This window comes from Oncorhynchus kisutch, unplaced genomic scaffold, assembly GCF_002021735.2.
Source record: "Oncorhynchus kisutch isolate 150728-3 unplaced genomic scaffold, Okis_V2 scaffold3917, whole genome shotgun sequence".
NCBI classification, from domain to species: Eukaryota; Metazoa; Chordata; class Actinopteri; order Salmoniformes; family Salmonidae; genus Oncorhynchus; species Oncorhynchus kisutch.
Genome location: NW_022265862.1, coordinates 107,159 through 120,629, shown reverse-complemented (window position 1 = coordinate 120,629; position 13,471 = coordinate 107,159). Strand labels below are relative to the sequence as shown.

Genomic DNA, 13,471 nt, shown 5'->3' with positions numbered 1-13,471 from the left:
GATACAGTAGAATAGGACCAGATACAGAATATACATATGTAATGAGTAATGCATAGACTAAGATACAGTAGAATAGGACCAGATACAGAATATACATATGTAATGAGTAATGCATAGACTAAGATACAGTAGAATAGGACCAGATACAGAATATACATATGTAATGAGTAATGCATAGACTAAGATACAGTAGAATAGGACCAGATATAGAATATACATATGTAATGAGTAATGCATAGACTAAGATACAGTAGAATAGGACCAGATACAGAATATATATATGTAATGAGTAATGCATAGACTAAGATACAGTAGAATAGGACCAGATACAGAATATATATATGTAATGAGTAATGCATAGACTAAGATACAGTAGAATAGGACCAGATACAGAATATACATATGTAATGAGTAATGCATAGACTAAGATACAGTAGAATAGGACCAGATACAGAATATACATATGTAATGAGTAATGCATAGACTAAGATACAGTAGAATAGGACCAGATATAGAATATACATATGTAATGAGCAATGCATAGACTAAGATACAGTAGAATAGGACCAGATATAGAATATACATATGTAATGAGTAATGCATAGACTAAGATACAGTAGAATAGGACCAGATATAGAATATATATATGTAATGAGTAATGCATAGACTAAGATACAGTAGAATAGGACCAGATATAGAATATATATATGTAATGAGTAATGCATAGACTAAGATACAGTAGAATAGGACCAGATATAGAATATACATATGTAATGAGTAATGCATAGACTAAGATACAGTAGAATAGGACCAGATACAGAATATACATATGTAATGAGTAATGCATAGACTAAGATACAGTAGAATAGGACCAGATATAGAATATATATATGTAATGAGTAATGCATAGACTAAGATACAGTAGAATAGGACCAGATATAGAATATACATATGTAATGAGTAATGCATAGACTAAGATACAGTAGAATAGGACCAGATACAGAATATACATATGTAATGAGTAATGCATAGACTAAGATACAGTAGAATAGGACCAGATACAGAATATACATATGTCAGAGCGGCATTGACTAAGATACAGTAGAATAGGACCAGATACAGAATATACATATGTAATGAGTAATGCATAGACTGAGATACAGTAGAATAGGACCAGATACAGAATATACATATGTAATGAGTAATGCATAGACTAAGATACAGTAGAATAGGACCAGATACAGAATATACATATGTAATGAGTAATGCATAGACTAAGATACAGTAGAATAGGACCAGATACAGAATATACATATGTAATGAGTAATGCATAGACTAAGATACAGTAGAATAGGACCAGATACAGAATATACATATGTAATGAGTAATGCATAGACTAAGATACAGTAGAATAGGACCAGATACAGAATATACATATGTAATGAGTAATGCATAGACTAAGATACAGTAGAATAGGACCAGATACAGAATATACATATGTAATGAGTAATGCATAGACTAAGATACAGTAGAATAGGACCAGATATAGAATATACATATGTAATGAGTAATGCATAGACTAAGATACAGTAGAATAGGACCAGATACAGAATATACATATGTAATGAGTAATGCATAGACTAAGATACAGTAGAATAGGACCAGATATAGAATATACATATGTAATGAGTAATGCATAGACTAAGATACAGTAGAATAGGACCAGATACAGAATATACATATGTAATGAGTAATGCATAGACTAAGATACAGTAGAATAGGACCAGATATAGAATATATATATGTAATGAGTAATGCATAGACTAAGATACAGTAGAATAGGACCAGATACAGAATATACATATGTAATGAGTAATGCATAGACTAAGATACAGTAGAATAGGACCAGATACAGAATATACATATGTAATGAGTAATGCATAGACTAAGATACAGTAGAATAGGACCAGATACAGAATATACATATGTAATGAGTAATGCATAGACTAAGATACAGTAGAATAGGACCAGATACAGAATATACATATGTAATGAGTAATGCATAGACTAAGATACAGTAGAATAGGACCAGATACAGAATATACATATGTAATGAGTAATGCATAGACTAAGATACAGTAGAATAGGACCAGATATAGAATATACATATGTAATGAGTAATGCAAAATATGTAAACATCATTATTAAAGTAGCCAGTGATTTCAAGTCTGTGTATATAGGGCAGCAGCCTCTAATGTGCTAGTGATGGCTGTTTAACAGTCTGATGGCCTTGAGATAGAAGCTGTATTTCAGTCTCTCTGTGCTAGTGATGGCTGTTTAACAGTCTGATGGCCTTGAGATAGAAGCTGTATTTCAGTCTCTCTGTGCTAGTGATGGCTGTTTAACAGTCTGATGGCCTTGAGATAGAAGCTGTTTTTCAGTCTCTAATGTGCTAGTGATGGCTGTTTAACAGTCTGTTGGCCTTGAGATAGAAGCTGTTTTTCAGTCTCTCTGAGTTAGTGGTGGCTGTTTAACAGTCTGATGGCCTTGAGATAGAAGCTGTTTTTCAGTCTCTAATGTGCTAGTGATGGCTGTTTAACATATTGATGGCCTTGATATATGATGGCCTTGAGATAGAAGCTGTTTTTCAGTCTCTAATGTGCTAGTGATGGCTGTTTAACAGTCTGTTGGCCTTGAGATAGAAGCTGTTTTTCAGACTCTCTGAGTTAGTGGTGGCTGTTTAACAGTCTGATGGCCTTGAGATAGAAGCAGCTTTTCAGTCTCTCGGGTCCCTGCTTTGATGCACCTGTACTGACCTCGCCTTCTGGATGATAGCGGGGTGAACAGGCAGTGGCTTGGGTGGTTGTTGTCCTTGATGATCTTTATGGCTTTCCTGTGACATCGGGTGGTGTAGGTGTCCTGGAGGGAGGGTAGTTTGCCCCCTGATGATGCGTTGGGCACACCGCACCGCCCTCTGGAGAGCCCTGTGGTTGCGGGCGGTGCAGTTGCCGTACCAGGCGGTGATACAGCCCGACTACACTACCCTGACTGATATTTCAGTTTTGTTTAGTTTTTCGTGAACTTTCTTTCACATTGAAGTTGTGGAGTCGGTCTGCAGTACCTTTTTAGGTGTCATTTCATGGCAGAAGGTGAAAGTGTTCAAGGGGTTGTGGACCTTCTACAGGCAGTTTATACTGTTTATATACAGTATATGTAATATATATTGTGTTATATACAGTATATGTAATATATATTGTGTTATATACAGTATATTTAATATATATTGTTATATTTACAGTATATATAATATATATTGTGCTATATATTCCAGGACTGCCTGGTGTACCTGTTGAACAGAGAGCAACACACTGTGTATATATTGTGCTATATATTCCAGGACTGCCTGGTGTACCTGTTGAACAGAGAGCAGAACACTGTGTATATATTGTGCTATATATTCCAGGACTGCCTGGTGTACCTGTTGAACAGAGAGCAACACACTGTGTATATATTGTGCTATATATTCCATGACTGCCTGGTGTACCTGTTGAACAGAGAGCAGAACACTGTGTATATATTGTGCTATATATTCCAGGACTGCCTGGTGTACCTGTTGAACAGAGAGCAGCACACTGTGGGTCAGGAGACCCCGTCAGCCCGTCCAAACATCTGCCTGTCCTCTCCTGACATCCTGCCACTCCACTGTCGCCTCCACCGGGTCCCTGCCCCCCGTCGCCATGCCAGCACACCCAACAACAACAACAACCCCTCAGCAGCCGCCGCCGCAGTCACCGGGGACGACCGCTCCTGCGTTGCCGTGGAGCCCATCCCTCACGCGACGGTCCTGGTCAACTTCTCCCGGTGCGAGCAATCCACCCAGCTCCGCCACGGCGACCTCCTGTCGTTCGGAGCCCACTACATCTTCCTGTATAAGGACCCAACGGGTGCCAAACCCCTCCCCGCCCAGACACTGGCACGCCTCCGAACCCTGGGGCAGCTGTACGAGGCTGGGGGAGGGGGGGTGGAGACGGAGGGTGGGACGGAGGGGGGAGGGACCTGTAAGACGTGTGGCTCGTTGTTAAAGGACAAGGGGGCGTTGTCCTCCCAAACCGGCCCCCCCGCCAGGCGCAGTTTCAAACCACACCTGGTGAAACCCCAAGGCGGGGGGGCGGGGGGGACAGGCGTCGTAACGACGATCTTGGCGGGACAGAACCAGAAGAGACGCCTACAGCTCGACTTTGAACAGGTAAATATAGGTTGTTGTAGATCAGTGAATGTTTTTATCCTGTGATGTCACTTTGGAAGTCCAGGAATAGTTGCCCCAATGTTTATTGAGTTGAGATTAACTGAACTGAATCAAACTGACCTGAATCGTTTAATTCCGTCAGGCCCACGAGGACGCCCTGGTGAGCAGGATCATGTGTCTGATCGAGCCGGGCGGAGACGACCACAAGTTAACCCCTGCCTACCTGCTGTGTCTCTGCATACAGCACTCTGCTTCCGCCTTCCCACCAGGCTGCTTCGGCAAATTGCTGCTGAAGATAGTACGATGCATACAGACCGTCTCCTGGGTGAGAGGGAGGGGCCTAGACGGAGAGGGAGGGGTTTGGAAGGGAGAGGGAGGGGCCTAAAGGAAGAGGGAGGGGTTTGGAAGGGGTAGGAGAGGTTTAGGTGGCGAGGGAGCGGTTTAGAAGGGGTAGGAGGGGCCTAGACAGAGAGGGAGGGGTTTAGAAGGGGTAGGAGGGGCCTAGAGTGATAGGCAGGGGTTTAGAAGGGGTGGGAGGGGCCTAGACGGAGAGGGAGGGGTTTAGAAGGGGTAGGAGGAGCCTAGAGGGAGAGGGAGGGGTTTAGAAGGGGTAGGAGGGGCCTAGAGGGAGGGGTTTAGAAAGGGTAGAAGGGGCCTAGAGGCAGAGGGAGGGGTTTAGAAGGGGTAGGAGGGGTTTAGGTGGAGAGGGAGGGGTTTATAAGGGGTGGGAGGGGTTTCTGTGGAGAGGGAGGGGTTTAGAAGGGGTGGGAGGGGTTTAGGTGGAGAGGGAGGAAGGGGTAGGAGGGGCCTAGAGGGAGAGGGAGGGGTTTAGAAGGGGTAGGAGGGAGAGGGAGGGGTTTAGAAGGGGTGGGAGGGGTTTAGGTGGAGAGGGGGGAGTGGTTTATGTGGAGAGGGAGGGGTTTAGGTGGAGAGGGGGAGGGGTTTAGGTGGAGAGGGAGGGGTTTGGGAGGGGCCTAGAGGGAGAGGGAGGGGTTTAGGTGGAGAGAGGCATGTTATTACTTGTCCTGAGAAACAATAGATCAACTCTCATTAAGAAGTGATGGAAGCTACTGACTCGGATCTGTTCAACTCAGACAAAAAGAACACATCTTTTGAGTCATTTGGTTAATTTGCTTCAGTAATGCCCAGAGCACAGTAATGCCCTCCTGCCAGCGAACGATAATCTATAACCTGGACAGAATCATGACTCTGCAAGCCTCTCATTCACCACAGGGGGCTTATTGGAGCTGTCTTTTATGACTGAGAGGTCACACACAAGATGTGCTCCAAACATTGTGCGTTTGTGATTGCAAGGCCCACAAATACGATTCTGTATTGAAACCTTTGAAACGAAGTCTCGTTGTGACTCTTGGTGGAATGCTTGACTGCTGCCAGAGTGATGAGGACCTTCGCCAACTGCGGTATTACATTATTATTTATTTAAACTAGGCAAGTCAGTGATGAACAAATAGTTATTTACAATGACGGCCTACCCCGGCCAAACCCGGACGACACTGGGCCAATTGTGCGCCACCCTATGGCACTCCCAATCACGGAATTGAACCAGGGGGATGCCTTTTGCACTGAGATGCAGTGCCTTAGACCACTGCTCCACCCGGGAGACAAACGATTTGAGTTTGATTTTGTTGAGCAGAGGCTGTGTATGTTTTGGTTCTACACAAAAGCTGTGTCCATCATAACATTCAATAATCAATTAATTGCATTCATTTTTTTGCGCCATGCGATCAATGATCAGTTGTAAACATATTTTTCTTCTCTATGCTGCCTGATCAGATCTCTATGCTGCCTGATCAGATCTCTATGCTGCCTGATCAGATCTCTATGCTGCCTGCAGCAGGATGTATTTCCCCTCATGACAGACTGTTGGTGGTCGGAGCATGTCTCTGAGTCTCTGGAGTCTCTGAGTCTGTAGTCTCTGAGTCTGAGAATCTGGAGTCTGAGTCTCTGGAGTCTCTGAGTCTCTGAGTCTCTGAGTCTCTGAGTATCTGAGTCTCTGGAGTCTCTGAGTCTCTGGAGTCTCTGAGTCTCTGGAGTATCTGAGTCTCTGGAGTCTCTGAATCTCTGGAGTGTCTGAGTCTCTGGAGTATCTGGAGTCTCCGAGTCGCTGAGTCTCTGGAGTCTGAGTCTCTGGAGTCTCTGAGTCTCTGAGCCTCTGAGCCTCTGAGTCTGGAGTCTCTGAGTCTCTGGAGTCTCTGAGTCTCTGGAGTCTCTGAGTCTCTGAATCTCTGAGTCTCTGAGTCTCTGGAGTCTCTGAGTCTCTGGAGTCTCTGAGTCTCTGGAGTCTCTGAGTCTCTGGAGTATCTGAGTCTCTGGAGTCTCTGAATCTCTGGAGTGTCTGAGTCTGGAGTGTCTGAGTCTCTGGAGTATCTGGAGTCTCTGAGTCTCTGGAGTCTCTGGAGTCTGAGTCTCTGGAGTCTCTGAGCCTCTGAGTCTGGAGTCTCTGAGTCAATGGAGTCTATGAGTCCCTGAGTCAATGGAGTCTCTGGAGTCTCTGAGTCTCGGGAGTCTCGGGAGTCTCTGAGTCTCTGGAGTCTCTGAGCCTCTGAGTCTGGGGTCTCTGAGTCAATGGAGTCTATGAGTCTCTGAGTCAATGGAGTCTCTGAGTCTCTGGAGTCTCTGAGGCTCTGGAGTCTCTGGAGTCTCTGGAGTCTCTGAGCCTCTGAGTCTGGAGTCTCTGAGTCAATGGAGTCTCTGAGTCTCTGAGTCAATGGAGTCTCTGAGGCTCTGGAGTCTCTGAGGCTCTGGAGTCTCGGAGTCTCTGGAGTCTCTGAGTCTGGAGTCTCTGAGTCAATGGAGTCTCTGAGTCTCTGAGCTGGAGGAGCGCGTATTAATCCTGCTGCTTAAGAATTCATTGCTGCCGTCAGGTCAAACAAACGACTAAAATGAACGGGCCACTCGAAAAAAAAAAATCATGACTCTGGAGTCAGTAAAAAAACAAATCATGACTCTGGAGTCGTTAAAAAAGAATCATGAGTCTGGAGTCGGTAAAAAAGAATCATGAGTCTGGAGTCTGTAAAAAAGAATCATGAGTCTGGAGTCGGTAAAAACGAATCGACACTCTGGAGTCCGTAAAAACGAATCGTGACTCTTGAGTCAGTAAAAACGAATCATGAGTCTGGAGTCGGTAAAACGAATCATGAGTCTGGAGTCTGTAAAAATGAATCGTGACTCTGGAGTCGGTAAAAATGAATCATGACTCTGGAGTCTAAAACTAATCATGACTCTGGAGTCTATAAAACGAATCATGAGTCTGGAGTCGGTAAAACGAATCATGACTCTGGAGTCGGTAAAAATAATCATGAGTCTGGAGTCGGTAAAAAAGAATCATGACTCTGGAGTCTATAAAACGAATTATGAGTCTGGAGTCGGTAAAACGAATCATGACTCTGGAGTCGGTAAAAATAATCATGAGTCTGGAGTCGGTAAAAAAGAATCATGACTCTGGAGTCGGTAAAAACGAATCGTGACTCTGGAGTCAGTAAAACGAATCGTAACTCTGGAGTCTGTAAAATGAATCATGAGTCTGGAGTCGGTAAAAACGAATCGTGACTCTGGAGTCTGTAAAAATGAATCATGACTCTGGAGTCGTTTAAAAGAGTAGTTCTAAAAGCTCGTTGATGAAGTGCACATCACTAATAATAAGGGCTTTGTTTTACGGTTTAAGATCATTATTCTGGTTGACTTGCTGAGGGGAATTTATCAGATTACAGGATCTGAACGGTTTCAAATCTTAGCTGATGCTGAACTTGTGGTATAACTTCAACTTCTTATCCACATGAGGGGTTAGACAGAGTAGAGTAGAGGTTAGGGTTCAGGGGTTAGACAGAGTAGAGTAGAGGTTAGGGTTCAGGGGTTAGACAGAGTAGAGTAGAGGTTAGGGTTCAGGGGTTAGACAGAGTAGAGTAGGGGTTAGGGTTCAGGGGTTAGACAGAGTAGAGTAGAGGTTAGGGTTCAGGGGTTAGACAGAGTAGAGTAGAGGTTAGGGTTCAGGGGTTAGACAGAGTAGAGTAGGGGTCAGGGTTCAGGGGTCAGACAGAGAGAGGGTTAGGGTTCAGAGGTTAGACAGAGTAGAGTAGGGGTTAGGGTTCAGGGGTTAGACAGAGTAGAGTAGAGGTTAGGGTTCAGGGGTTAGACAGAGTAGAGTAGAGGTTAGGGTTCAGGGGTTAGACAGAGTAGAGTAGAGGTTAGGGTTCAGGGGTTAGACAGAGTAGAGTAGAGGTTAGGGTTCAGGGGTTAGACAGAGTAGAGTAGAGGTTAGGGTTCAGGGGTTAGACAGAGTAGAGTAGAGGTTAGGGTTAGTCAGAGAGAGGGTTGGGTTTCAGGGGTTAGAGTTTAGGGTTCAGGGGTTATAGAGAGTAAAGGAGAGAGGGTTAGGGGTTAGGGTTAGACAGAGTAAGGGTTAGGGTTCAGGGGTTAGACAGAGAGAGGGTGTGTTATAGTCACCTACAGTGTTAGTGAGCTAGCAGCAGCCTTCTCTCCTGTGTTATAGTCACCTACAGTGTTAGTGAGCTAGCAGCAGCCTTCTCTCCTGTGTTATAGTCACCTACAGTGTTAGTGAGCTAACAGCTAGCAGCAGCCTTCTCTCCTGTGTTATAGTCACCTACAGTGTTAGTGAGCTAGTAGCAGCCTTCTCTCCTGTGTTATAGTCACCTACAGTGTTAGTAAGCTAACAGCTAGCAGCAGCCTTCTCTCCTGTGTTATAGTCACCTACAGTGTTAGTGAGCTAGTAGCTAGCAGCAGCCTTCTCTCCTGTGTTATAGTCACCTACAGTGTTAGTGAGCTAGCAGCAGCCTTCTCTCCTGTGTTATAGTCACCTACAGTGTTAGTGAGCTAGCAGCAGCCTTCTCTCCTGTGTTATAGTCACCTACAGTGTTAGTGAGCTAGTAGCTAGCAGCAGCCTTCTCTCCTGTGTTATAGTCACCTACAGTGTTAGTGAGCTAGCAGCAGCCTTCTCTCCTGTGTTATAGTCACCTACAGTGTTAGTGAGCTAGCAGCAGCCTTCTCTCCTGTGTTATAGTCACCTACAGTGTTAGTGAGCTAGCAGCAGCCTTCTCTCCTGTGTTATAGTCACCTACAGTGTTAGTGAGCTAGTAGCTAGCAGCAGCCTTCTCTCCTGTGTTATAGTCACCTACAGTGTTAGTGAGCTAGCAGCAGCCTTCTCTCCTGTGTTATAGTCACCTACAGTGTTAGTGAGCTAGCAGCAGCCTTCTCTCCTGTGTTATAGTCACCTACAGTGTTAGTGAGCTAGCAGCAGCCTTCTCTCCTGTGTTATAGTCACCTACAGTGTTAGTGAGCTAGCAGCAGCCTTCTCTCCTGTGTTATAGTCACCTACAGTGTTAGTGAGCTAGCAGCAGCCTTCTCTCCTGTGTTATAGTCACCTACAGTGTTAGTGAGCTAGTAGCTAGCAGCAGCCTTCTCTCCTGTGTTATAGTCACCTACAGTGTTAGTGAGCTAGTAGCTAGCAGCAGCCTTCTCTCCTGTGTTATAGTCACCTACAGTGTTAGTGAGCTAGCAGCTAGCAGCAGCCTTCTCTCCTGTGTTATAGTCACCTACAGTGTTAGTGAGCTAACAGCTAGCAGCAGCCTTCTCTCCTGTGTTATAGTCACCTACAGTGTTAGTGAGCTAGTAGCTAGCAGCAGCCTTCTCTCCTGTGTTATAGTCACCTACAGTGTTAGTGAGCTAGTAGCTAGCAGCAGCCTTCTCTCCTGTGTTATAGTCACCTACAGTGTTAGTGAGCTAGCAGCAGCCTTCTCTCCTGTGTTATAGTCACCTACAGTGTTAGTGAGCTAGCAGCAGCCTTCTCTCCTGTGTTATAGTCACCTACAGTGTTAGTGAGCTAGTAGCTAGCAGCAGCCTTCTCTCCTGTGTTATAGTCACCTACAGTGTTAGTGAGCTAGCAGCTAGCAGCAGCCTTCTCTCCTGTGTTATAGTCACCTACAGTGTTAGTGAGCTAGTAGCTAGCAGCAGCCTTCTCTCCTGTGTTATAGTCACCTACAGTGTTAGTGAGCTAGCAGCAGCCTTCTCTCCTGTGTTATAGTCACCTACAGTGTTAGTGAGCTAGTAGCAGCCTTCTCTCCTGTGTTATAGTCACCTACAGTGTTAGTGAGCTAGCAGCAGCCTTCTCTCCTGTGTTATAGTCACCTACAGTGTTAGTGAGCTAGCAGCAGCCTTCTCTCCTGTGTTATAGTCACCTACAGTGTTAGTGAGCTAGCAGCAGCCTTCTCTCCTGTGTTATAGTCACCTACAGTGTTAGTGAGCTAACAGCAGCCTTCTCTCCTGTGTTATAGTCACCTACAGTGTTAGTGAGCTAGTAGCTAGCAGCAGCCTTCTCTCCTGTGTTATAGTCACCTACAGTGTTAGTGAGCTAGTAGCTAGCAGCAGCCTTCTCTCCTGTGTTATAGTCACCTACAGTGTTAGTGAGCTAACAGCAGCCTTCTCTCCTGTGTTATAGTCACCTACAGTGTTAGTGAGCTAGCAGCAGCCTTCTCTCCTGTGTTATAGTCACCTACAGTGTTAGTGAGCTAGTAGCTAGCAGCAGCCTTCTCTCCTGTGTTATAGTCACCTACAGTGTTAGTGAGCTAGCAGCAGCCTTCTCTCCTGTGTTATAGTCACCTACAGTGTTAGTGAGCTAGCAGCAGCCTTCTCTCCTGTGTTATAGTCACCTACAGTGTTAGTGAGCTAGCAGCAGCCTTCTCTCCTGTGTTATAGTCACCTACAGTGTTAGTGAGCTAGCAGCAGCCTTCTCTCCTGTGTTATAGTCACCTACAGTGTTAGTGAGCTAGCAGCAGCCTTCTCTCCTGTGTTATAGTCACCTACAGTGTTAGTGAGCTAACAGCAGCCTTCTCTCCTGTGTTATAGTCACCTACAGTGTTAGTGAGCTAGTAGCTAGCAGCAGCCTTCTCTCCTGTGTTATAGTCACCTACAGTGTTAGTGAGCTAGTAGCTAGCAGCAGCCTTCTCTCCTGTGTTATAGTCACCTACAGTGTTAGTGAGCTAGCAGCAGCCTTCTCTCCTGTGCTATAGTCACCTACAGTGTTAGTGAGCTAGCAGCAGCCTTCTCTCCTGTGTTATAGTCACCTACAGTGTTAGTGAGCTAGCAGCAGCCTTCTCTCCTGTGTTATAGTCACCTACAGTGTTAGTGAACTAGCAGCAGCCTTCTCTCCTGTGTTATAGTCACCTACAGTGTTAGTGAGCTAGCAGCTAGCAGCAGCCTTCTCTCCTGTGTTATAGTCACCTACAGTGTTAGTGAACTAGCAGCAGCCTTCTCTCCTGTGTTATAGTCACCTACAGTGTTAGTGAGCTAGCAGCTAGCAGCAGCCTTCTCTCCTGTGTTATAGTCACCTACAGTGTTAGTGAGCTAGCAGCTAGTAGCAGCCTTCTCTCCTGTGTTATAGTCACCTACAGTGTTAGTGAGCTAGCAGCAGCCTTCTCTCCTGTGTTATAGTCACCTACAGTGTTAGTGAGCTAGCAGCAGCCTTCTCTCCTGTGTTATAGTCACCTACAGTGTTAGTGAACTAGCAGCAGCCTTCTCTCCTGTGTTATAGTCACCTACAGTGTTAGTGAGCTAGCAGCAGCCTTCTCTCCTGTGTTATAGTCACCTACAGTGTTAGTGAGCTAGCAGCAGCCTTCTCTCCTGTGTTATAGTCACCTACAGTGTTAGTGAGCTAGCAGCAGCCTTCTCTCCTGTGTTATAGTCACCTACAGTGTTAGTGAGCTAGTAGCAGCCTTCTCTCCTGTGTTATAGTCACCTACAGTGTTAGTGAGCTAGCAGCAGCCTTCTCTCCTGTGTTATAGTCACCTACAGTGTTAGTGAGCTAGCAGCAGCCTTCTCTCCTGTGTTATAGTCACCTACAGTGTTAGTGAGCTAGCAGCAGCCTTCTCTCCTGTGTTATAGTCACCTACAGTGTTAGTGAGCTAGCAGCAGCCTTCTCTCCTGTGTTATAGTCACCTACAGTGTTAGTGAGCTAGCAGCAGCCTTCTCTCCTGTGTTATAGTCACCTACAGTGTTAGTGAGCTAGCAGCAGCCTTCTCTCCTGTGTTATAGTCACCTACAGTGTTAGTGAGCTAGCAGCAGCCTTCTCTCCTGTGTTATAGTCACCTACAGTGTTAGTGAGCTAGCAGCAGCCTTCTCTCCTGTGTTATAGTCACCTACAGTGTTAGTGAGCTAGTAGCTAGCAGCAGCCTTCTCTCCTGTGTTATAGTCACCTACAGTGTTAGTGAGCTAGCAGCAGCCTTCTCTCCTGTGTTATAGTCACCTACAGTGTTAGTGAGCTAGCAGCAGCCTTCTCTCCTGTGTTATAGTCACCTACAGTGTTAGTGAGCTAGCAGCAGCCTTCTCTCCTGTGTTATAGTCACCTACAGTGTTAGTGAGCTAGCAGCAGCCTTCTCTCCTGTGTTATAGTCACCTACAGTGTTAGTGAGCTAGTAGCAGCCTTCTCTCCTGTGTTATAGTCACCTACAGTGTTAGTGAGCTAGCAGCAGCCTTCTCTCCTGTGTTATAGTCACCTACAGTGTTAGTGAGCTAGTAGCTAGCAGCAGCCTTCTCTCCTGTGTTATAGTCACCTACAGTGTTAGTGAGCTAGTAGCTAGCAGCAGCCTTCTCTCCTGTGTTATAGTCACCTACAGTGTTAGTGAGCTAGTAGCTAGTAGCAGCCTTCTCTCCTGTGTTATAGTCACCTACAGTGTTAGTGAGCTAGTAGCAGCCTTCTCTCCTGTGTTATAGTCACCTACAGTGTTAGTGAGCTAGCAGCAGCCTTCTCTCCTGTGTTATAGTCACCTACAGTGTTAGTGAGCTAGCAGCAGCCTTCTCTCCTGTGTTATAGTCACCTACAGTGTTAGTGAGCTAGCAGCAGCCTTCTCTCCTGTGTTATAGTCACCTACAGTGTTAGTGAGCTAGTAGCTAGCAGCAGCCTTCTCTCCTGTGTTATAGTCACCTACAGTGTTAGTGAGCTAGCAGCAGCCTTCTCTCCTGTGTTATAGTCACCTACAGTGTTAGTGAGCTAGCAGCAGCCTTCTCTCCTGTGTTATAGTCACCTAGGGAATAGGTCCCTGGTCTAAAAATAGTGCACTATATAGGGAGTAGGGTTCATTTAGGGTGCACCCTAAGTCTATTGTAGTCAGGTAAACTAATGATGTCGTGGTTTAATGATTGTTGAGGTCTTTTGTCCAATTAGCTGATTAATTATGCAGATCTCATTGAGAGGTC

At 45.3% G+C, this 13,471-nt stretch overlaps 1 protein-coding gene across 1 annotated transcript in view; it reads left to right on the top strand.

The window, feature by feature from the left end:
- Positions 1–13,471, top strand: part of LOC116372105 (ras-associating and dilute domain-containing protein-like) — a 77,240-nt gene that overhangs the window by 27,367 nt on the left and 36,402 nt on the right. The window contains 2 exon segments of the mRNA XM_031821194.1: positions 3,596–4,246; positions 4,389–4,571. Of these exon segments, the coding sequence (XP_031677054.1) occupies positions 3,596–4,246; positions 4,389–4,571 (834 nt within the window).